Source organism: Lynx rufus, unplaced genomic scaffold (assembly GCF_022079265.1).
Source record: "Lynx rufus isolate CCGP_SWC_20201006 ecotype Redwood Valley unplaced genomic scaffold, mLynRuf1.p SCAF_2, whole genome shotgun sequence".
NCBI lineage: Eukaryota > Metazoa > Chordata > Mammalia > Carnivora > Felidae > Lynx > Lynx rufus.
Genome location: NW_025814834.1, coordinates 32,996,525 through 33,021,991, shown reverse-complemented (window position 1 = coordinate 33,021,991; position 25,467 = coordinate 32,996,525). Strand labels below are relative to the sequence as shown.

The 25,467-nt window shown below is 37.9% G+C and overlaps 1 protein-coding gene across 1 annotated transcript in view; it reads right to left on the bottom strand.

Annotated features, from left to right (window-relative positions):
* Positions 1-25,467, bottom strand: part of ICA1L (islet cell autoantigen 1 like) — a 69,819-nt gene that overhangs the window by 31,262 nt on the left and 13,090 nt on the right. Inside the window, exons 8-9 of the mRNA XM_047085674.1 lie at positions 25,191-25,234; positions 14,641-14,715 (exon numbers count right to left, since the gene is read on the bottom strand). Coding sequence (XP_046941630.1) covers positions 14,641-14,715; positions 25,191-25,234 — 119 coding nt within the window. The remainder of the gene's footprint in view (positions 1-14,640; positions 14,716-25,190; positions 25,235-25,467) is intronic.

The following is a 25,467-nucleotide window of genomic DNA, read 5'->3' as shown; positions in this document are numbered from 1 at the left end:
AATAAACCTAACAGAAAATACACTTGGACTGCCTGGCTGGCTCAGTCAGTAGAGTGTGTGACTCTTGATCTCAGGGTTGTGGGTCTGAGCTCCACAGTGAGTGTGGAGATTACTTAAAATAAAATCTTAAAAAAAATGAAAAAGAAAATATATTTTCCTCTCAAGCACACATTGAAAATTCACCAAAATTATACTAAAGCAAACACATAAAAATCAATGAGTTTCTTAAAGTGGAAATACTACAAACAACATCCAAGAAAGTGAAGTAATTTAAAAAATGAAACTGAAAAACTAAAAGGCTCTTCCACTTGTAAATTTAAATACATTCTATTAAACAACTATTGGTTGAAAGGGCAATGGAATTTCTGAAAAATAATAAAAAAGACATTTCATGTTATAATCTATGGATACTTAAATAGCAATTAACATAGAAAAAATAATCCTGAACACCTTTACTGATAAAAATGAAAAAGGCTTCCAGCATGATAGAGTGGGGAAGTCTATGGACAGGCATACCAGTTTTTAAATAACTGGTGAAAAATGTTTAAAAAACAATCATTAAAGTCTCTAGAAATTGTTCCAAGGACACACATCAAATGAGGAAACATCTACTCAAGAAAATCTATTAAAATTCAGACTATGGTATGTGAACTAAAAACCATTCCCTTCCCAGTTAAGCAAGATGGAAATTCCACTCTCACCCTGTGTAGCCAAGAACATAGGGCTCCTGCTCCCACAAGTCTCAGTCAAGAGTTATGTTCCCAGGCGGGGCAGGGTATCAGCATTTCATATCCTGTCCTCACTTACCTATTGGCTAAGTCTGGACAGTACAATCAAGAGGTGCAAGCTCCCATTTCCCACCCAGATAACAAGACCCCAGTCATAAGATTGAGACTATGATTTGGGTGTGGCATGCTGAGAATACAGGAGCCCTGGGTCATGTGACCCTGCTCATAATGTGGTAGTTTCATTCAGGAAAAGGCAGGCCAAAAAGACCTGAGATTACCATCACCCTCCTCACTTAGCACTCAGCTCCCAGAGCAAGGATCTTATACAGAAACATGTCATTGTTTTCATTCCCAGATAAAGCCCTAACTTAGAGATTTTGCCTGGAGAGAGAAACAGACTATGAAATAGCTCCAAATCTTGTCCCAAAGAACTGACTTTCTTTGCAACAGAGTACAGAGAAATTCAAGCCTAAGGATACTCCCCAGAACAGTGAAGGCTGTGGTGAAAAGCAATTGGGAAGAGACTGGAAGACTCATTGGACATACAGGCTAAAATGTAGGCCAACTAGTTTGCCTGAAAGAATCAGGAAAAAAGCCAATGGGGATGAGCCTACCTAGGTAGGGTAAGAATAAATCTCAGTGACCTTGGAAAATATCCTCTCACAGGAGTCCAAATTTTATTGGTTTTGTTTGTAGAACAATTTATGATCCAGAGCATTCTTAAAAATAATAAAGCAATGATATGGAAATTAGTGGTGTTTAACAGCTGGGTGTGATCAGGGAAAGGGACTGTCAAGGAGAACCCTTACCAAAACAAACTGTCATCCTAGGGTGACTGTGGGTAAACCTAATTCTGTATCCCTGTTCCACTGTTGGGAGCTGAGGGGCTGGGGAAGGGGGGATAGACTTCACCAAAATAATCCAGCCTGTCACTAAAGAAATAAAGCAAGCAAATAATAACAACAAGCCCCAAAGGAGAAGACCAGTAGCCAAAGTTGCTAAAATGTATTATCTAAAATGTCCAGTTTCCAACAAAAAAAACAGTAACGTAGGCCAAAACAAACAATAAATAGTAAAGTATGACCAAACAATGGCAAGAAGGCAGGAACTCAAAATGCCTGTGAAAGCAAACCAAATGTCATATTAACAGGCAAAACCTTCAAAGCAACCCTTATAAATACATTTAAAGAACTAAAAGACAGTATGATTAAAGTAAAGGAAGTGTGTTCATAGATAGGGTAATTAACTAGATGGAGAGAATCCTCTCACAAGGTAAACATTATATCAGCACACTTCAAACATCTTACAATTTTATTTATCAATTTTACCTCAGTAAAGCTGAAAAATTTGTTAAAGCAATCTTTAAAAAGCAAAGGAAGGTGTTGTGACAATACTGTATCAAATAGAGAGTATCAATAAAGAGTCAGAAATTACAAAAAAAGAACCTAATAGAAATTCTGAAGTTGAAAAGTACAGTAACTGGGGCATGTGAGTGGCTCAGTCAGTTAAGTGTCCAACTCTTGATTTCAGCTCAGGTGATGATCTCATGGTTCATGGGATCGAGCCCCATGTCAGGCTCTGCACTGGCAGTGTGGAGCTCTCTTGGGATTCTCTCTCATCTCTGTCCCTTCCCTGCTTGCATGTGCATGCTCTCTTTCTCAGAATAAATAAACTTAAAAAAAATTTGTTTTAAAAGTACAATAATTGGGGCGCCTGGGTGGCGCAGTCGGTTAAGCGTCCGACTTCAGCCAGGTCACGATCTCGCGGTCTGGGAGTTCGAGCCCCGCGTCGGGCTCTGGGCTGATGGCTTAGAGCCTGGAGCCTGTTTCTGATTCTGTGTCTCCCTCTCTCTCTGCCCCTCCCCCGTTCATGCTCTGTCTCTCTCTGTCCCAAAAATAAATAAACGTTGAAAAAAAAAAAAGATTTAAAAGTACAATAACTGAGGGGCACCTGGGTGGCTCAGTCAGTTGGGCATTCAACTTCAGCTCAGGACATGATTTCACGGTCCGTGAGTCTGAGCCCCACATTGGGCTCTGTGCTGACAGCTCAGAGCCTGGAGCTTGCTTCTGATTCTATGTCTCTGTCTCTGCCCCTCCCCCACTCACGCTGTGTCTGTCTCTCTCTCTCTCAAAAATATATAAACATTAAAAAACTTAAAAAAAAAAAAGTACAATAACCGAAATGAAAAATTCACTGGTGAGGATCACCAGTAGATCTGAACTAGCATAAGAAAGAATTAGCTAACTTTAAGATAGACTGACAGATTATGCAACCCAAAGAACTGAGAAAAGAAAAAAGAATGAAGAAAAATGCACAGTATCTAAGTGAAATGGCGGGCCAACATCAGAAGTAAGAGTTTCAATAAGTTTCAATTGAATTATTCAATAATTCAATAAGAGTTTCAATTTGAAACAATAAGAGTTTCAAAAGGATGGCGGGGCAGAATTTGAAGAAATAATGGACAAATTGTCCCAAATTTGTTGAAAACATCAATGTACTCATCCAACAAGCTTAATAAAACCCAAGTAGAATCAATGTAAAGAGATCCATATCTAGGTACTTCATAAGCAAACCACTGAAAGCCAATGATAAGGAAAAAATCTCCACATTCACAGACTGGAAGGAACAATATTGTCCAGATAGCAATCAACTCCAACTGATGTATGAATTCAACATGATGATTGTAAAATCTATATGGAAATGCAAACAAGTTAGAATAGCCAAAACAATTTTGAAAAAAAACCCAATGCTGTAGGGGCGCCTGGGTGGCTCAGTCGGTTAAGCGTCCGACTGCAGCTAAGATCATGATCTCGCGGTTTGTGAGTTCGAGCCCCACCGTGAGGCTCTGTGCTGACAGCCTGGAGCCTGCTTCCAATTCTGTGTCTCCCTCTCTCTCTGCCCCTCCCCCGCTCATGCTCTGTCTCTCTCAAAAATAAATAAATTTAAAAAAAAAGAACAATGCTGTAGGACTTATACTACTTAATTTCAAAATTTACTATAAAGCCACAGTAATCAAGACAGTAGGGTACTGACCAAGGTTAGGTATATAGATCAGTGGAACAGAAACTAGAACCCAGAAACACACCCTTACATTTTTTTTGGTCACTTGATTTTAACAAAAATGCCAAGAAAATACAGTGAATAAAGGAATATCTTTTCAATAAATGGTACTAGTACAAGTAGATATGCATATGCAATAAACAAAAACAAAAATAAACCTTACCTACCTCACACAATACATTAACTCAAAATGATCATAGTCCCACAGATAAGAGTTAAAATTACAAAACTTCAAGAATACATAAGAGAAAATCTTTGTAATCTTGGGTAGGGAGATCTAGATGTGATACCAAAAGAACAACCCATAGAAGAAAAAAAATGTTAAGTTGAACTTCATAAAATTTAAAAAATTTTGTGTTTCAAGGGGCAAAATTGAGAAAATAAGATGACTGGAATATTTACAAGTCCTATGTCTGACAACTTGTATGAAGAATAATCGTGCAATTTAATTATAAGGTAAATAACCCAATTAAAAAATTGGCAATAGATCTTAACAGATTTGTCAACAAAGATATACGAATGGCCAATAAACACAGGAAAAGATACTCAACATCATAAGTCACTAGAGAAATGCAAATTAAAGCCACAAATTAAAAGCGCTAGAATGTACATGATTAAGAAGATAATACCAAATGTTGACAAAGATGTGGAGAAACTAGACCCCTCATACTTTGCTAGTGGGAATGAAATAGTAGTAGAGCCATTTTGCAAAACCATTTAGCAGTTCCTCAGAAAGATAAAGTCAAATTTGCCACATAATCTAGCAGTTCCATTTCTAGGGACCTAACCAATAAAAATAAATCTTATGTCCATACTAGGAGAAGTACTTGAATGTTCACAGCAACAGAATTACAACAGCCAAAAACTGTAAACAGTCCAAATGTCCATCAACTGATAAATTGATAAATATAGTGTGGTATATCCATACAATGGAATACATTCATAAATAAAAAGTAATAAACTATAGTTAGCAAAATGTGGTGTATACATATAATGGAGTATTATTCAGACTTGTAAAGGAAGAAAATTCTGCAATATACCACAACATGGATGGATCTTGAGGACATTATGCTAAGTGAAATAAGCCAGTCACAAAAGGACAAATACTATATGATTCCACTTACATGAGGTACTTGGAATAGTCAAAATCATAGAGAACAAAGGAGAATGTTGGGTGTTAGGGGCAGAGGTGGGGGAATGGGTAATTATCATTTAATGGATACAGACTTTCAGTTTTATAATGAAAAAAGTTAGAGATGGATGGTGGTGATGGTTGCACAATTTAATACCAGTATACACTTAAAACGGGTAGGATAGTAAATTTTATGTGTATTTTTCAATAAAACAATTAAGGGGGGGGGAAAGTAATGAACTACTGCTATTTGCAACAACATGGATGAATCTAGAAAAACATTAGGCTTAATGGCAGACATAAAAAGCCAGACACAAAAGGCGAACTTTTGTACAATTTCAGTCCAGGAAAGGGAAATTTAGAGAGACAGAAATCAGATTAGTAATTTTCTAGGACAGAGTGGGAGCAAGGATTATAAACAAGTACAAGAGGCTTTTGGGAAATATTCTAATATTCACTGAGGTGATAACATGCACAACTCTATAAATTTACGAAAAATCATAGAATCTTACACTCAGAATTGGTAATTTTTAGGTATTTAACTTACACCTCAATAAAGCTGTTAAAAATCAAGATTTTATACAAATCTATACAAATATCTGACAATCTAGACAAAACGAATAATTTGAGAAAAATATAATTTGCTGAAATTGATTTTAGTACATATAGAAAGGTTAAACAGAACAATTTCCATTGAGAAGAAAACACAAAAAATGCACCAGGCCTAAATGTCTTCACAGGGAAATCAACTGCAATGCAGAATTAGTAAATAAAATATCAACAGATTAATGCACAATGACAAAGCTGGACTTATAACTGGAATGCAAAGATGGTGTAGTATCAGGAAACCTATTAATATAATTTATCATATTAATACATTTAAGAAGAAAAATCAAATAACTGCTGGCATAGATATGGAAAAAGCTGTTGGAAAAATTCAACAACCATTCCTAATAAAACTCTTAAGAAATTAGGAGTGTATGGATACTTTCTTTTTTTCTAAGTTTATTAATTTTGAGAGAGAGAGAGACAAGGAGAGAGAGACAGAATCCCAAGCAGGCTCTGTGTTGTTAGCGCAGAGCCCAACATGGGACCCAATCTCATGAACCATGAGATCATGACCTGAGCTGAAATCTAGAGTTGGACGCTTAACAGACTGAGCCATCCAGGCACCCCGTGGATACTTCTTTAACGTCACAAAATCTATAGCTCATTTCAAAAGCCAACATATTAATTAATTCAGAAACATTACAGGAACTTCCACTAAAATTAGGAAATGCCCACTAATATTCAACTGGTTCTGGAGGTAGTAACCAATGCAATTAAACAAAAGAAATCAATTACAGTAACAAGAACTGGTAAAGAAAAAACAGGATTATATCTATTTGCAGATGACATGATGGTATACCTGGAAAACGCTAGAAAATCAATGATAAAACTAACTCAAACTATAAAAAAATTCTAGGTAGCAACATATAATATTAACATACAAAAAGTCAATAGAATTTTGGGGCACCTGGGTGGCTCAGTCTGTTAAGCTCTAACTCTTTGATTTCCACTCAGATCATGATCTCACAGTTGGAAGAGAGAGGCCCATGTTGGGCTCCATGCTGAGTGTGGAGACTGCGTAAGATTCCCTTTCTCTCTCTCCCTCTGTCCCTCCCCAGCTTCTGCTCTCAGTCTCAAAAAATAAATAGATAGATAAATAAATATCAGAAGTTTAAAAAAATCAACAGCGAGACAAAGGGAAGATGGCGGCGTAGGAGGACGCTGGGCTCACCGCGCGTCCTGCTGATCACTTAGATTCCACCTACACCTGCCTAAATAACCCAGAAAACAGCCAGAGGATTAGCAGAACGGAGTCGCCGGAGCCAAGCGCAGATGAGAGGCCCACGGAAGAGGGTAGGAAGGGCGGCGAGGCGGTGCGTGCTCCACAGACTGGCGGGAGGGAGCCGGGGCGGAGGGGCGGCTCGCCGGCCAAGCAGAGTCCCCGAGTCTGGCTGGCAAAAGCGGAGGGGCCTGACGGACTGTGTTCCGACAGCAAGCGTGACTTAGCGTCTGGGAGGTCATAAGTTAACAGCTCTGCTCAGAAAGCAGGAAGGCTGGAGGACAAAGGGAGGGAGAGCTGCGGAGCCCCCGGACGACAGAGCTCAGTTTGGTGGGGAACAAAGGCGCTCGCCAGCGCCATCTCCCCCGCCCATCCCCCAGCCAAAATCCCAAAGGGAACCGGTTCCTGCCAGGGAAAGTGCTCGCTCCGCGCAAACACCAACTCTGTGCTTCTGCGGAGCCAAACCTCCGGCAGCGGATCTGACTCCCTCCGGCTGCCACAGGGCCCCTCCTGAAGTGGATCACCTAAGGAGAAGCGAGCTAAGCCTGCCCCCCCTGCCGCCGTGCACCTTGCCTACCCACCCCAGCTAATACGCCAGATCCCCAGCATCACAAGCCTGGCAGTGTGCAAGTAGCCCAGACGGGCCACGCCATCCCACAGTGAATCCCGCCCCTAGAGAGAGGAAGAGAAGGCACACACCAGTCTGACTGTGCCCCAGCGGTGGGCTGGGGGCAGACATCAGGACTGACTGCGGCCCCGCCCACCAACTCCAGTTATACACCACAGCACAGGGGAAGTGCCCTGCAGGTCCTCACCACACCAGGGACTATCCAAAATGACCAAGCGGAAGAATTCCCCTCAGAAGAATCTCCAGGAAATAACAACAGCTAATGAGCTGATCAAAAAGGATTTAAATAATATAACAGAAAGTGAATTTAGAATAATAGTCATAAAATTAATCGCTGGGCTGGAAAACAGTATACAGGACAGCAGAGAATCTCTTGCTACAGAGATCAAGGGACTAAGGAACAGTCACGAGGAGCTGAAAAACGCTTTAAAATGAAATGCAAAACAAAATGGAAACCACCACGGCTCGGATGGAAGAGGCAGAGGAGAGAATAGGTGAACTAGAAGATAAAGTTATGGAAAAAGAGGAAGCTGAGAAAAAGAGAGATAAAAAAATCCAGGAGTATGAGGGGAAAATTAGAGAACTAAGTGATACACTAAAAAGAAATAATCTACGCATAATTGGTATCCCAGAGGAGGAAGAGAGAGGGAAAGGTGCTGAAGGGGTACTTGAAGAAATCATAGCTGAGAACTTCCCTGAACTGGGGAAGGAAAAAGGCATTGAAATCCAAGAGGCACAGAGAACTCCCTTCAGACGTAACTTGAATCGATCTTCTGCACGACATATCATAGTGAAACTGGCAAAATACAAGGATAAAGAGAAAATTCTGAAAGCAGCAAGGGGTAAACGTGCCCTCACATATAAAGGGAGACCTATAAGACTCGTGACTGATCTCTCTTTGAAACTTGGCAGGCCAGAAAGAATTGGCACGAGATTTTCAGTGTGCTAGACAGAAAAAATATGCAGCCAAGAATCCTTTATCCAGCAAGTCTGTCATTTAGAATAGAAGGAGAGATAAAGGTCTTCCCAAACAAACAAAAACTGAAGGAATTTGTCACCACTAAACCAGCCCTACAAGAGATCCTAAGGGGGACCCTGTGAGACAAAGTACCAGAGACATCACTACAAGCATAAAACAGACAGACATCACAATGACTCTAAACCCGTATCTTTCTATAATAACACTGAATGTAAATGGATTAAATGCGCCAACCAAAAGACATAGGGTATCAGAATGGATAAAAAAACAAGACCCATCTATTTGCTGTCTACAAGAGACTCATTTTAGACCTGAGGACACCTTTAGATTCAGAGTGAGGGGATGGAGAACTATTTATCATGCTACTGGAAGCCAAAAGAAAGCTGGAGTAGCCATACTTCTATCAGACAAACTAGACTTTAAATTAAAGGCTGTAACAAGAGATGAAGAAGGACATTATATAATAGTTACAGGGTCTATCCATCAGGAAGAGCTAACAATTATAAATGTCTATGCGCCGAATACCAGAGCCCCAAATATATAAAGCAATTACTCATAAACATAAGCAACCTTATTGATAAGAATGTGGTACTTGCAGGGGACTTTAACACCCCACTTACAGAAATGGATAGATCATCTAGACACACGGTCAATAAAGAAACAAGGGCCCTGAATGAGACATTGGATCAGATGGACTTGACAGATATATTTAGAACTCTGCATCCCAAAGCAACAGAATATACTTTCTTCTCGAGTGCACATGGAACATTCTCCAAGATAGATCATATACTGGGTCACAAAACAGCCCTTCATAAGTTTACAAGAATTGAAAATATACCATGCATACTTTCAGACCACAATGCTATGAAGCTTGAAATCAACCACAGGAAAAAGTCTGGAAAACCTCCAAAAGCATGGAGGTTAAAGAACACCCTACTAACGAATGAGTGGGTCAACCAGGCAATTAGAGAAGAAATTAAAAAATATATGGAAACAAACGAAAATGAAAATACAACAATCCAAACGCTTTGGGATGCAGCGAAGGCAGTCCTGAGAGGAAAATACATTGCAATCCAGGCCTATCTCAAGAAACAAGAAAAATCCCAAATACAAAATCTAACAGCACACCTAAAGGAACTAGAAGCAGAACAGCAAAGGCAGCCTAAACCCAGCAGAAGAAGAGAAATAATAAAGATCAGAGCAGAAATAAACAATATAGAATCTAAAAAAACTGTAGAGCAGATCAACGAAACCAAGAGTTGGTTTTTTGAAAAAATAAACAAAATTGACAAACCGCTAGCCAGGCTTCTCAAAAAGAAAAGGGAGATGACCCAAATAGATAAAATCATGAATGAAAATGGAATTATTACAACCAATCCCTCAGAGATACAAACAATTATCAGGGAATACTATGAAAAATTATATGCCAACAAATTGGACAAGCTGGAAGAAATGGACAAATTCCTGAACACCCACACTCTTCCAAAACTCAATCAGGAGGAAATAGAAAGCTTGAACAGACCCATAACCAGCGAAGAAATTGAAGCGGTTATCAAAAATCTCCCAACAAATAAGAGTCCAGGACCAGATGGCTTCCCAGGGGAGTTCTACCAGACGTTTAAAGCAGAGATAATACCTATCCTTCTCAAGCTATTCCAAGAAATAGAAAGGGAAGGAAAACTTCCAGACTCATTCTATGAAGCCAGTATTACTTTGATTCCTAAACCAGACAGAGACCCAGCAAAAAAAGAGAACTACAGGCCAAAATCCCTGATGAATATGGATGCAAAAATTCTCAATAAGATACTAGCAAATCGAATTCAACAGCATATAAAAAGAATTATTCACCATGATCAAGTGGGATTCATTCCTGGGCTGCAGGGCTGGTTCAACATTCGCAAATCAATCAACGTGATACATTACATTAACAAAAAAAAAAGAGAAGAACCATATGATCCTGTCAATCGATGCAGAAAAGGCCTTTGACAAAATCCAGCACCCTTTCTTAATAAAAACCCTTGAGAAAGTCAGGATAGAAGGAACATACTTAAAGATCATAAAAGCCATTTATGAAAAGCCCACAGCTAACATCATCCTCAATGGGGAAAAACTGAGAGCTTTTTCCCTGAGATCAGGAACACGACAGGGATGCCCACTCTCACCGCTGTTGTTTAACATAGTGCTGGAAGTTCTAGCATCAGCAATCAGACAACAAAAGGAAATCAAAGGCATCAAAATTGGCAAAGATGAAGTCAAGCTTTCGCTTTTTGCAGATGACATGATATTATACATGGAAAATCCGATAGACTCCAAAAGTCTGCTAGAACTGATACATGAATTCAGCAAAGTTGCAGGATACAAAATCAATGTACAGAAATCAGTTGCATTCTTATACACTAACAACGAAGCAACAGAAACACAAATAAAGAAACTGATCCCATTCACAATTGCACCAAGAAGCATAAAATACCTAGGAATAAATCTAACCAAAGATGTAAAGGATCTGTATGCTGAAAACTATAGAAAGCTTATGAAGGTAACTGAAGAATATTTAACGAAATGGAAAGACATTCCCTGCTCATGGATTGGAAAAATAAATATTGTCAAAATGTCAATACTACCCAAAGCTATCTACACATTCAATGCAATCCCAATCAATTTTTTTTTTTAACGTTTATTTATTTTTGAGACAGAGAGAGACAGAGCATGAATGGGGGAGGGTCAGACAGAGAGGGAGACACAGAATCTGAAACAGGCTCCAGGCTCTGAGCTGTCAGCACAGAGCCCGACGCGGGGCTCGAACTCACGGACCGTGAGATCATGACCTGAGCCGAAGTCAGACGCTTAACCGACCAAGCCACCCAGGCGCCCCTGCAATCCCAATCAAAATTGCACCAGCATTCTTCTCGAAATTAGAACAAGCAATCCTAAAATTCATATGGAACTACAAAAGGCCCCGAATAGCCAAAGGAATTTTGAAGAAGAAGACCAAAGCAGGAGGCATCACAATCCCAGACTTTAGCCTCTACTACAAAGCTGTAATCATCAAGACAGCATGGTATTGGCACAAAAACAGACACATCGACCAATGGAATAGAATAGAAACCCCAGAACTAGACCCACAAACGTATGGCCAACTCATCTTTGACAAAGCAGGAAAGAACATCCAATGGAAAAAAGACAGCCTCTTTAACAAATGGTGCTGGGAGAACTGGACAGCAACATGCAGAAGGTTGAAACTAGACCACTTTCTCACACCATTTACAAAAATAAACTCAAAATGGATAAAGGACCTAAATGTGAGACAAGAAACCATCAAAACCTTAGAGGAGAAAGCAGGAAAAGACCTCTCTGACCTCAGCCGTAGCAATCTCTTACTCAACACATCCCCAAAGGCAAGGGAATTAAAAGCAAAAGTGAATTACTGGGATCTTATGAAGATAAAAAGCTTCTGCACAGCAAAGGAAACAACCAACAAAACTAAAAGGCAACCAACGGAATGGGAAAAGATATTTGCAAATGACATATCGGACAAAGGGCTAGTATCTAAAATCTATAAAGAGCTCACCAAACTCCACACCCGAAAAACAAATAACCCAGTGAAGAAATGGGCAGAAAACATGAATAGACACTTCTCTAAAGAAGACATCCAGATGGCCAACAGGCACATGAAAAGATGTTCAGCATCGCTCCTTATCAGGGAAATACAAATCAAAACCACACTCAGGTATCACCTCACACCAGTCAGAGTGGCCAAAATGAACAAATCAGGAGACTATAGATGCTGGAGAGGATGTGGAGAAACGGGAACCCTCTTGCACTGTTGGTGGGAATGCAAATTGGTGTAGCCGCTCTGGAAAGCAGTGTGGAGGTTCCTCAGAAAATTAAAAATAGACCTACCCTATGACCCAGCAATAGCACTGCTAGGAATTTATCCAAGGGATACAGGAGTACTGATGCACAGGGGCACTTGTACCCCAATGTTCATAGCAGCACTCTCAACAATAGTCAAATTATGGAAAGAGCCTAAATGTCCATCAACTGATGAATGGATAAAGAAATTGTGGTTTATATATACAATGGAATACTACGTGGCAATGAGAAAAAATGAAATATGGCCTTTTGTAGCAACGTGGATGGAACTGGAGAGTGTTATGCTAAGTGAAATAAGCCATACAGAGAAAGACAGATACCATATGGTTTCACTCTTATGTGGATCCTGAGAAACTTAACAGGAACCCATGGGGGAGAGGAAGGAAAAAAAAAAAAAAGAGGTTAGAGTGGGAGAGAGCCAAAGCATAAGGGACTGTTAAAAACTGAGAACAAACTGAGGGTTGATGGGGGGTGGGAGGGAGGGGAGGGTGGGTGATGGGTATTGAGGAGGGCACCTTTTGGGATGAGCACTGGGTGTTGTATGGAAACCAATTTGTCAATAAATTTCATATATATAAAAAAAATAAAAAAAAACATAAAAAAATAAAAAAATAAACAAAATCTGCCCTTAAACATTAAAAAAAAAATCAACAGCATTTATTTATATACACAAATTAATAACCAGTTAAAAATATAATGGAAAGGGGTACCTGGCTGGCTTAGTTAGTAGAGCATGTGACTCTTGATCTCAAGGTCATGAGTTCAAGCCCAACATTGGGCATAAAGATTATTTACACACACACACACACACACACACACACACACACACACACACACACGTATATGTAATGGAAAAGAAAACCTCACTTACAGTGACAACAAACAAGATAAAATACTGAGAAAAAACAAAACTGTTCAAAACCTATATTTAAAAAAACCTGTATATAAAAGATACACAAGAAAATTTTAACAAATAGGAAAAATGTCCCTTGTTTCTGGTTAGGATGTCTCAGCACCATCAAGCTGTCAGTTTTTCACATTTAATATAATCACAATAAAAGGAATAATGGGTTTTATGCAGCTGGACAACATGATATAAAATATATATTGAGGGGCACCTGGATGCTCAGTTGAGCATCCGACTTCGGCTCAGGTCATGATCTCACAGCTCGTGAGTTCAAGCCCCGCGTTGGGCTCTGTGTTGACAGCTCAGAGGCTGGAGCCTGCTTCGGATTCTGTGTCTCCCTCTCTCTCTACCCCACCCCTGCTCACACTCTGTCTCTCTCTCTCTCTCAAAAAATAAACATTAAAAAATTTTTTTAATTTATATTGAAAAATAAACATGCAAGAATAGATAAGAAAATAATTAAAAGGATACTAGCCCTACCAGATATAAAAACACAAAAGAAAATTTCAATAATTAAAACCACATGGCATTGGTACATGCACACATCAATAAAATACAAATAAAGTCTAGAAACAGACCTAAATACAAACAGAAACCTAGTATATGATTGGAAGTTATCTCAAATTACTGTGGCAAAGATGGCATTTAAAAAAAATGATATAAAAGGATGGCCACTTATAAAAGATAACATTTAATCCACTGCTAATACCATATGGCTAAATAAACTCCAAATGAATTGTAGGTCTAAATGTGGGGGCACCTGGGTGGCTCAGTCGGTTAAGTGTCTGACTCTTGATTTTGGTTCAGGTCATGATCTCAAGGTTCGTGAGATCAAGCCCTGAGTCTGGCTCTGTGCTGACAGTGCAGAATCTGCTTGGGATTCTCTTTCTCTCTCTGTCTGCCCCTCCCCACACTCATGCTCGCTCCCTCTCTCTCTCCTCTCTCTCTCAAAATAAATAAACATTAATAAAATAAATAAATGTAAAAAATAAAAGTACACGAATACTAGAAGACACCATCAACGAATTTTTCTAACCTGATTCTTCATATGACAAAAATCAAATCCAATAAAAGAAAAGACTGATAAATTTGACTACACTAAATTATTTTTAAAAATTTATAAGGCAAGAAACAACTACATGAAAAGTCAAAAGACAAATGACAAAATGGGAGAAAATATCTGCAACATAACTGCTTGGGGAAGATATTCAAGGTAGTTTCTACTGAGTGTCCACAACTGCTGGATAGCGGAGGTACACTAGACCATAAGATAGACATGGTCCTCACAGTTTCACAGATACATCTGGACAAGGGCCCAAACATACAAAACAAATAATGACTTCAGTTCCACTTCAGTGTGCTACAAAGTAGAAGCACAGGTATTGGATTCCTGTATAGAGAGACCTATACAGGTTTTAATGTTGAGGAATTAAGTATTAAATTAAAAGTAAAGAATTTTAAATAACACATTATCCATTTATATGATGAAATTATAATTTCTTAACCATTTTCAGAGTTAGAAAACTGAGGTGCTCCAAATTCTCTTATTTGATAATGTTTTTCCTTGTGATCTTTGGCTGCTGAAACAAAAGCACATAAAAGGTAAGTTGAACAAGGAGAAATTTAGCATGCTTATTTACTGTAATATTTTGTAATGATTGGTTTAAGTGTTCAATTGGCCAAATCAGTTTATAATATATATAAAAGGGAGATGTAAAAATTTAAAGAGCCATATATAAAGATTACATTTGTGTGTGTGTGTGTATGTGTGTATACATGTATATGTGTGGGTACATATGTATATATGCACATACACACACACAGATGGTTCACTACTTACAATGGTTTGACTTACCATTTTCTGACTTTATGATGATGCAAAAGAGATACACATTCAATAGAAACTGTACTTCAAATGCTGAATTTAATATTTTCCCCAGGCTAGTGATATGCAATACAATATTCTCTTACGATTCTGGGCAGCAGCAACAAGCCACAAATCCCAGTCAGCCATGTGATCACAGGGTAAACAACTGATACACTTACAAACTTCTGTACCCATAAAACCATTCTGTTTTCAGTTTCAGTACAGTATTCAATAAATTACATGAGATATTCAACACTATTATAAAATAGGCTTTGCGTTAGATCATTTTGCCCACCTGTAGGCTAAAGTAAATGTTCTGAGCACATTTAAGGTAGGCCAGGATGAGCTATGATGTTCAGTATGTTCGACGTATTAAATGTATTTTGACTTACATTTTTTTTGGTATAGAAGAGAACATACATTTTTGATTTTTTGATTTTTAAAAATGTTTTCATTTATTTTTTATTTTAATTCCAGTATAGTTAACATACAGTGCTATATTAGTTTCAGTGTTCAGCTTACAGTATTTTCAATTTATGATGGGTTTATCAGGATGTAACTACACCTAAAGTTAAGAAAGATCTGTAACACAATAGATACAACTTATATACATAAGTATATATATATACTGTATATGTGTATGTATGTAACATGTGTATATACATATTATATGTATATGTATGTATACACCTATACATACGTGGCTCTGTGCTGACAGTGCAGAATCTGCTTGGGATTCTCTTTCCATCTCTCTCTGCCCCTCCCCACACTCATGCTCGCTCTCTCTTTCTCTCAAAATAAATATTAACAAAATAAATAAATGTAAAAAATAAAAGTACACGAATACTAGAAGACAGCATCAATGATTTTTTCTAACCTGAGTTTTGCATATGACAAAAATCAAGATCCAATAAAATAAAAGATTGATAAATTTGACTACATTAAATTATTTTTTTAATGTAATTGTAATAATTGTAATTATTCAGGTCCTTTGTTATATCTATGTTCCCTTGAAAGTTAAAGGTTTTCACATTCCATGTAAATTGGTATAGCCATTATAAGGAAAACAGTATGAATATCTCCATATTAAAAACAGAACCACCATATGATCCAGCAATGCCACTTCTGGCTATTTATCTGAAAACAAACAAATAAACAACTATCTTGAAGAGATACATGCATCCCATGTTCATTTTGGCATTATTTACAATAACTAAGATATGGAAACGACCTAAGTGTCCATTAATGGATGAATGGGCAAAGAAAATGTGAGATATATCTATATACATATACATAGATATATACACACACATACATGTACATATGTACATATATACGTACATGTATGTATGTATATACATACACAATGGAGTATTAATCAGCCATTTAAAAAAAGAATGAAATCTTGCCATTTGCAACAACATGGATAGACCTTGAGGGAATTATACTAAGTGAAATATGACAGAGAAGACATTTCCTGTATGATCTCACTTATTTGTGGAATTTAAAAAACAAGGAACGGGGGCACCTGGGTGGCTCAGTTGGTTAAGTGTTTGGCTCAGGTCATGATCTCACAGTTCGTGAGTTCAAGCCCCGCATCCGGCTCTGTGCTGACTGCTCAGAGCTTGAGGCCTGCTTTGAATTCTGTGTCTCCCTCTCTCTCTGCCCCTCCCCTGCTCACGTTCTCTCTTTCTCTCAAAAATGAACATTTACAAAATTTTATTAAAAAAAAAAAAGGCAAACTAAAACCAAGCTCAAAGACCAGATTTGGAGGTTGCCAGAGGCAGGGGATGGGGGTGGGGGGGGGTAGACAAAATAGGTGACTAAAGTGGGGTCACCTGGGTGGTTCAGTAGGTTAAACATCTGACTCTTGACTTTGGCTCAGGATATGTCATGGATTGTGAGACTGAGCCCTGCTTCAGTCTTTGCACTGACAGCACAGAGCCTGCTTGGGATTCTTTCTCTCTCTCTCTCTCTCTGCCTTTCCCCCATTCATGCTCACTCTCTCTCTCTCTCTCTCCCTCTCTCTCTCACAAGAAGTAAACATTTAAAAATAAATAAATAATAGGGATGTAATGTCTAGCATGGCAACTAGTTAATAATACTGTATTGCATATTTGAAAGTTGCTGAATGAATAAATCTTAAAATATCTTATCACAAGAAAAAATTTTTGTAACTATGTCTGGTGGCACACGTTAACTAGACTTATTGTGGTGATCATTTCACAATATATACAAATATCAAATCATGCTGTGAATCTGAAACTAGTGTATCATTTATATATCAATTAATAAAAAAGTTTTCACATTCAAAAGCTTATCCCCTCCCTGGTGGACCTGTGTCTAATTCTGCATTCTCTGAAAGTCCATTTTATACTTTGTTCTGCCTGATTTCCATGTCTTTGCACAACAGATATTCACTTTATGTGCACAGTTGTAAGCAGCTTCTCCACATTCCTCACCTATAACAAAGTGAGAGTAGTAGTGATTTCATACCAACAAAAAGATCAAACATATGTGCTAAAAGACAGCATACTCTTAAGGGGTTTTTTGAATGTTAAAAACCAGGGGCTCAATAAGTTAAGTGTTCAACTCCTGATTTTGGCTCAGTAACGATCTCATGGTTTCATGAGTTCAAGCCCTACATTGGGCTCTGTGCCAAAAGCCAGAGCCTGTGTGGGATTCTCTGTCTCCCTCTCTCTGCATGCGCTCTCTCTTTCTCTCTCAAAAATAAATAAACATTAAAAAAAATTAAATGGGAATGCAAGCTGGTGCAGTGACTCTGGAAAACAGTATGGAAGTTCCTCAAAAAACTAAAAATAGAACTACCCTACGACCCAGCAATTGCACTACTAGGCATTTATCCAAGGGATACAGGTGTGCTGTTTTGAAGGGACACATGCACCCCCATATTGATAGCAGCACTATCAACAATAGCCAGAGTATGGAAAGAGCCCAAATGTCCATCGGTGGATGAATGGATAAAGATGATGTGGCATATATATACAATGGAGTATTACTCGGCAATCAAAAAGAATGAAATCTTGCCATTTGCAACTTCGTGGATGGAACTAGAGGGTATTATGCTAAGCAAAATTAGTCAGAGAAAGACAATTATCATATGACTTCACTCACATGAGGACTTTAAGAGACAAAACAAATGAACATAAGGGAAGAGAAGCAATAATAATATAAAAACAGGGAGGAGGACAAAACAGAAGAGACTCATAGGGAACAAACTGAGGGTTACTGGAGGGGTTGTGGAAGGGGGGATGGGCTAAATGGGTAAGGGGCACTAAGGAATCTACTCCTGAAATCATTGTTGCACTATATGCTAATTTGGATGTAAATTTAAAAAAATAAAAAATAAAACAAGTTAAAAAAAAAAAAGACCCTACAAACCAAAGCTCTTCAGGCAGAAAAAAATTGTGTGGTTTTTTTTTTAAAACTATCTCCAAGTATGAGGTGTATATTGAGACAAATTATGCCCCATTATTAATTCAGGAGCCAGTTTCTCACATAATACACCTGTACCTCATTTGCAACCTAGTAAAAACAGAGACCAGAAACAAAAACAAAACCAATAACCAAATAAAAACAAAAAGCCCAAGATTTTGACATCTTCAACTATTATCAAGGGCATTTTTCAAAAAGATAAATGAAATGTAAATGTCTCCTATACACAACATGAATAGTGTTGCTGATGTATAGTGAGCTTAGAGGGTGGAATACATCTAAGGACAAGGTAGTAATATCTGTACTACACTCATAAAATTTGATGCTCAGTTTGGAAAACTCAAAAGAAAATAGAAAAAATTAAATCAACCAAAGTAATCAAAAGAAAAACAAAATCAAAAGAAAGGTGTAAGGAACTCAGGGTTATTTAGCAAAATATATAGAAGAAAACAAATACTAACAAAAATATAAACTAGTTAAGCTAAGCTAATGTCTTACAGAGGAAACTTTAAGCCAAGAAGTCTTATTAGGACAGAAAGGGTCATTATATTGATAACAGATTAATTCACTGAACAGATATAAGAATTCGAAATTTATATTCAATCATCACTTCCAAATCCTCAAAATATAAAAAATGAAAAACTATAGAGAGAATGAAAATCCACTTCAATAGCGGGATTTCAAAACACATTTCCCAATTATTGATACATCAAATAAATTAAAAATTAGTAAAGATATAAAAGACTTAGAGCAGCACAAATAATAAGCTTGATGTAATAGACACACAGGCTTCTGCATTCAACAGTTAGAGAACACATATTCTTCTCAACCACATGGGATAATTAGAACAACTGGCTACTTTTTAGGCTATAGAGAGCATCCCAATAATTCAAAGAATCAGTATCACAAAGATACATTCTCTGACCATAATGAAATTAAGTTAAAAATCAATGACGGGGTGCCTGGGTGGTACAGTCGGTTAAGGGACCAACTTTGGCTTAGGTCGTGATCTCGCAGTTCATGGGTTCAAGACCCATGTTAGGCTCTGTGTGGATAGCTCACAGCCTGAAGCCTGCTTCGGATTCTGTGTCTCCCTCTTTCTGCCCCTCTCCTGCTTGTGCTCGCTCTCTCTCTTAAAAATAAACATAAAAGTTTTGTTTTTTTTAAATCAATGACAAAAAAAAAATTTCAGTATCTCCTTAATTTGGCAATTTCAGAAACACAGCTTAAAATCACTCATGGCCATAGATCACAGAAGGTATTAGGAAAAGTTTAAAACAATTTAAATCAAATGATAATGAAAATACCATATATCAAAGTTTATGGACATCCATACAATAGATTAAGCAATAAAAAGGAAATACCAACACAAATTATGTCAGTGATGAACTTCAAGAGTGTTACATGAAGTGAAGAAAGTCAAATACATATTACATGATTCTAGTAATATGAAATGTCCACAAAAGGCAAATTTATACAGAGAGAAAGTAGATTAGTTGTTGACTAGGAATGAAAATGGGTATTACAGCAAATGAATGTGAGGGATCTTATTAATGAGAGGATGAAAAGGTTCTAAAACTGACTTATAGAGATGGTTAAAACACTCAGTAGTAACTAAAAATTACTGAAGTGTACAACTGAATGAGTTTTATGATATATAAAATATACCTCATAAGGTTTTTTTAAAAAAACTTGTGGGATACAGAAAAAGGGAAATTTTAGCCTTAAAACACAAAAAAAATAATAAAAGAAAATAATAAAGAACTAAAATTAATGAGACAGAAACAAAGATTCAATAGACAGGATTAACAAAACCAAAAGTTGATTTGTTGAAAGAATAAATAAACCTTTAGCAAAATTAATTAAGAAAAAAAGAAAAGGAACAAATAAACATTTGGAATTGAAAAGTGGATATAACTACTGATACAGCAGGTTTTAAAAGATTAATGCTACAAATGAATGTTAAAACTACACCAATATCCATTATATTTCATTTGGAACTTTAAAAAAAATGTTCTCTACCTGGGTACTGGATTATGTATACAGAAGTAGCTAACCTTTGGAACATACATTTGAAGCTATGTTAAATATATAATTCCATAATTATTATGGCTTCTTAAATTGTTTTTCAGTACGATCTGTATTTATGTGTACACTTAAAAATGCCTCTCACATGGAGCACCTGGGTGGCTCAGTCAGTTAAGTGTCAAACTCTTGGTCTCAGCTCAGGTCTTGATCTTGGGGTCATGAGTTCAAGCCCTGCATTGGGCTCTGTGCTGGACATGTAGCCTACTTTATAAAAAAAAAAAAAAAAAAGTGCCTCTCATATTTACTGTCACCTATCCTGTGCTATGTAGTTTATAAATACTATCTCTAGCCCTAATGTCTCTGTAAGGTAGGAGTATATGACTCCTGTTTCAGATGAGAAAAATGAGGTATAAATGACTTGTTTTAAAAAGCCGGCACTCAAACCCTGATTTTTCTGGCTCCAAAGCCACACTGATTGAATATATATGATTGTATATATAACATGTATTTATAAAAAAAAGAAAGAATATGAATTTCAATGTGAGGAAGAGCTTGAAACTTAATTATACAACTATGAAATAAATGTCTACATTAGAAGTCCTTATTTTAGAGAAAATAAAAATTCCCTTAAGAAAACAAGTAGACCCTCTGATTAGGTACTCCTAGAAAGCTAACTCACTGCTGAGCATAGCCTCCAGTCCCACATGACCAGGAAGCCTGCAATGAGACCCTGGGAAGTTGCAGGGCATATCCTATCACCCACCCACCCAGAGAAGCAAGTCAGCAGCACCCCCCAAGCTGGAAGCATAACCTGCAGCCTACCTCACTAGCAAGCTCTAATGGTAACCCTGGGGAACATCACGGCCCAGCTTACAGCACTGCTTAGCAGCAAACTCCAGTCTATAGCTCTGCCTGGCACTGAAGCCCAGCTGATGGCTATGCCCAATTGTTGAGTACAGCCTGCAGTCTCACCCAGGCAGGAAGACCAGTCAGTGACCATACCCTCTGTGAAGCAGAGCCTCAAGCCCTGCCCAATGGAGTACAGCATGAGGCCCGCCCAGCTAGGAAGCATGGCTAGCAATCTTGCCCAACAGCAGAGCACAGCCACCATTCTGCCTTATTTAGAACTGAGCCTCTGCAGCCCTGCCTAATCACAAAGCACAGGCTGAGGCCACATCAGACCATGAAGCCCTGCCTGCAACCCTGCCTGAATGAAGAGACTGGGCAGTGGCACCATTTGGCCAAGGAGCATACCCAGTAACCTTGCCTGACCAGAGATGACTGTGAAACCCTGCTTAGTGACCCTGCCTGACCTCAGAGCACAGCCCTACCAGCCAACAGCACCGCTTAAACACACAATAGAGCCAGTGGGCCACCCCCACCTCAGCATGAACAGCAGCTTCACCTAGTCAGAGACAACAAACCATTATAATTATGTTGTCAAAAGTCAAAGATAGAATTTTGAAAGTAGCAAGAGATAAGTGACTTGTCACATATGAGGGAGCCCCTATAAGACTGTAAGCAGATTTTGAGGGAAAACTTTGTAGGTCAGGAGAGAGTGGTAGGATATATTCAAAATACTGAAAGAAAAAACTCAGCAAAGCACACTATACCCAGCAAAGCTCTCTTTCAGAAATGAAAGAGAGATAAAGCCCTTCCCAAAGAAATGGAAGCTGAGAAAGTTCATCACCACTAGACCTCCCTTACAAGGAAGGCTAAGGATAGTCTACAAACTGAAATGAGAGGATGTTAAATAAACCCCGTAAAACTGCATGAGCGTATACAACTTGTTGGAAAGGGTAAATATATAATCAAAGTCACATTCTATAATATTGGAATACTGGTGCATAAATCACTTTCAACTCTAGTTTGTTTGTTTGTTTGTTTGCTTTATATTTTTTTCAACGTTTATTTATTTTTGGGACAGAGAGAGACAGAGCATGAACGGGGGAGGGGCAGAGAGAGAGGGAGACACAGAATCGGAAACAGGCTCCAGGCTCTGAGCCATCAGCCCAGAGCCTGACGCGGGGCTCAAACTCACGGACCGCGAGATCGTGACCTGGCTGAAGTCGGACGCTTAACCGACTGCGCCACCCAGGCGCCCCTGTTTGTTTTTTTTAATGTCTATTTATTTTTGAGAGAAGGGAGAGCACGTGTGCACGCACAAGTGTGAGTAGGGGAGGGGCAGAGAGAGGGAGACAGAATCCAAAGCAGGCTCCAGGCTCTGAGCTGTCAGCACAGAGCCGACATGGGGTTCGAACTCACAGACCAAGAGATCATGACCTGAGCGGAAGTCAGACACGTAACCGACCAGCCACCCAGGTGCCCCTTTCAACTCTAGTTTAAAAGTCAAAAATAAACCTTAAAAATAACTATAACTATAATAATTTGTTATTAGATACACAATGAAAAAGATGGAAATTATAATATTAGTAACCTAAAAGGTGAGGGAGAGAAATGCATAGAGTTTCTATATGGTATTGAAGTTCTTATCAGCTTAAAATAGGATATTATTTCACATAAGCATACAGAATGGAATATTTCCCAGCCATAAAAAAGAATGAAATCTTGCCATTCATGACAATACATGGGCCTAGAAGGTATTATTCTAAGTGAAACAAGTCAGACAGAGAAAGATAAATACCATACGATTTCCCTTATATGTGCAATCTAAAAAAAAAAAAAAGCAAAACAAAACAAACAACAATAAAAAGAGACACATAAATACAGAGAACAAGTGGCTGCCAGAGCAGAGTGAGGTGGAGGCATAGGCAACATAGATAGCAGGGATTAAGAGGTACACACTTCTAGTGATAAAACAGCTAAGTCACAAGGATGGAAAGTACAGCACAGGGAATACAGTAGATAATATTATAATAACTTTGTATGATGACAGAAGGTGACTACGCTTAACATGGTGAACATTTTGTAATGGACATAATTGTCAAATCACTGTGTTGTGTACTTGAAACTAATGTATGTCAACTATCTTTCAATTAGAAATATATTAAAAAAAAAAACTAGGGAAAACCATTGTGACATTAGTGCTGACAATGATTTTTTGCAAGCGACACCAAAAGCACAAGAAACAAAAGCAAAAATAAAGATGATATCAAACTAAAAATCTTCTGCACAGCAAAAACACAAAAAATAACCATAACAAAACAATCAACATTCAAAAACCCAATCACATTTGCCTACAGAATGAGTAAAATATTTGCAAACCATGTATCTGATAAGGGGCTCCTATCCAAAACATGTAAGGAATTCAAACTCAATAGCAAAAATAAACAAACAGTAACAGTCTGTTTAAAAAATGGGCAAAGAACCTAGATACACATTTTTACAACCAAAGAAGACATATACATGGCCAACCATACATGAAAAGGTGCTCAACAACACTATTCACTCATCAGGCAAATACAAATCAAACCACATTGAAATATCACCTCACACTTTTTAGAATGGCAGTCATCAAAAAGACAAGAGGTAACAAGTGTTGGACAGGATGTGGAAAAAAGGATGTGTACTGTTGGTGGGAATGTAAATTGGTGTAGCCACTACAAAAAACAGTATGGAAGTTTCTCAGAAAGTTAAAAACAGAAATACTATATGTTCCAGCAATTCCACATCTGGCTATATATACAAAGGAAATGAAATTACTATCTTGAAGAGGTATCTGCACCCCCATGTTCAATGCAGTATTATTTACAACAGCCAAGACATGGAAACAACCTAAGTGGCCATCACAGATAAATGGATAAAGAAAATGTTATATATGTACATATACAATAGAATATAATTGAATGTTATTTAGTCTTAAAATATAAGCAAATCCTACCATTTGCAATAACATGGATGAACCTGGAGGGCATTAAGCTAAGTGAAGTAAGTTAGAGAAAGACAAATACTGTATGACCTCACTTAAATGTGAGATCTTAAAAAGTCAAACTCGGAAATAGAGCAGACTGGTGGTTACTAAGGTCTGGGAGGTGGAGAAAATGGGGAAATTTGGTCAAAGGGTACAAACTTCCAGCTATAAAATTAAGTTCTGGGGATCTAAAATACAGCATGGGGACTATAGTTAACAATATACTTGACAGTTGCTAAGAGAATAAATGTTGTATGTTCTTGCCTCCACAAGATATATAGTAATTATGTGAGGTGATGGATGTTTTAATTTTATTGTGATAATCATTTCAAATACATCCATCTATCAAATCACACTATACACCTTAAACTTACACCGTGGTATACATCAATTATAACTCAATAAAGTTGAGGAAAAGAAGCTAACTCAAAAGTGTACAGAAGAGACTTATAAAATGACTTAACATGTTTTCTAATTGAATGGATATTAATACAATCTGTTTTATTTTTTATTTATTTATTTTTTTTATAAATTTTTTTTTTCAACGTTTATTTATTTTTGGGACAGAGAGAGACAGAGCATGAATGGGGGAGGGGCAGAGAGAGAGGGAGACACAGAATCGGAAGCAGGCTCCAGGCTCTGAGCCATCAGCCCAGAGCCCGACGCAGGGCTCGAACTCACGGACCACGAGATCGTGACCTGGCTGAAGTCGGACGCTTAACCGACTGCGCCACCCAGGCGCCCCTAATACAATCTGTTTTAAAAGGTTGTGACAAACTGTTTTGACATTTAAAATGTGGTCATTTCATATTTTAATGAATTTACCATCTTACCTGGTTTACTTCCCAAGCTCACTTCCTCATCTGACAAAACTAACCTAAAGTAAAAACCAAAAAATGCAAAGAATTTGGTTAAAACACACTTGGGATTCATATTCTACAGTTTTATATGGTTAAAAAAATGTTTTTAACTGAGATGACATATAAAATAGTTGTCCAGTAGATAGATCTCCTAAAATCTGAGGCAAATGTCACTTCTTCTCTAGATCTACATAGACCATGAAAACAATCCTCCATCCATTATTCTTTTAACAACATATACTGAGTGTTG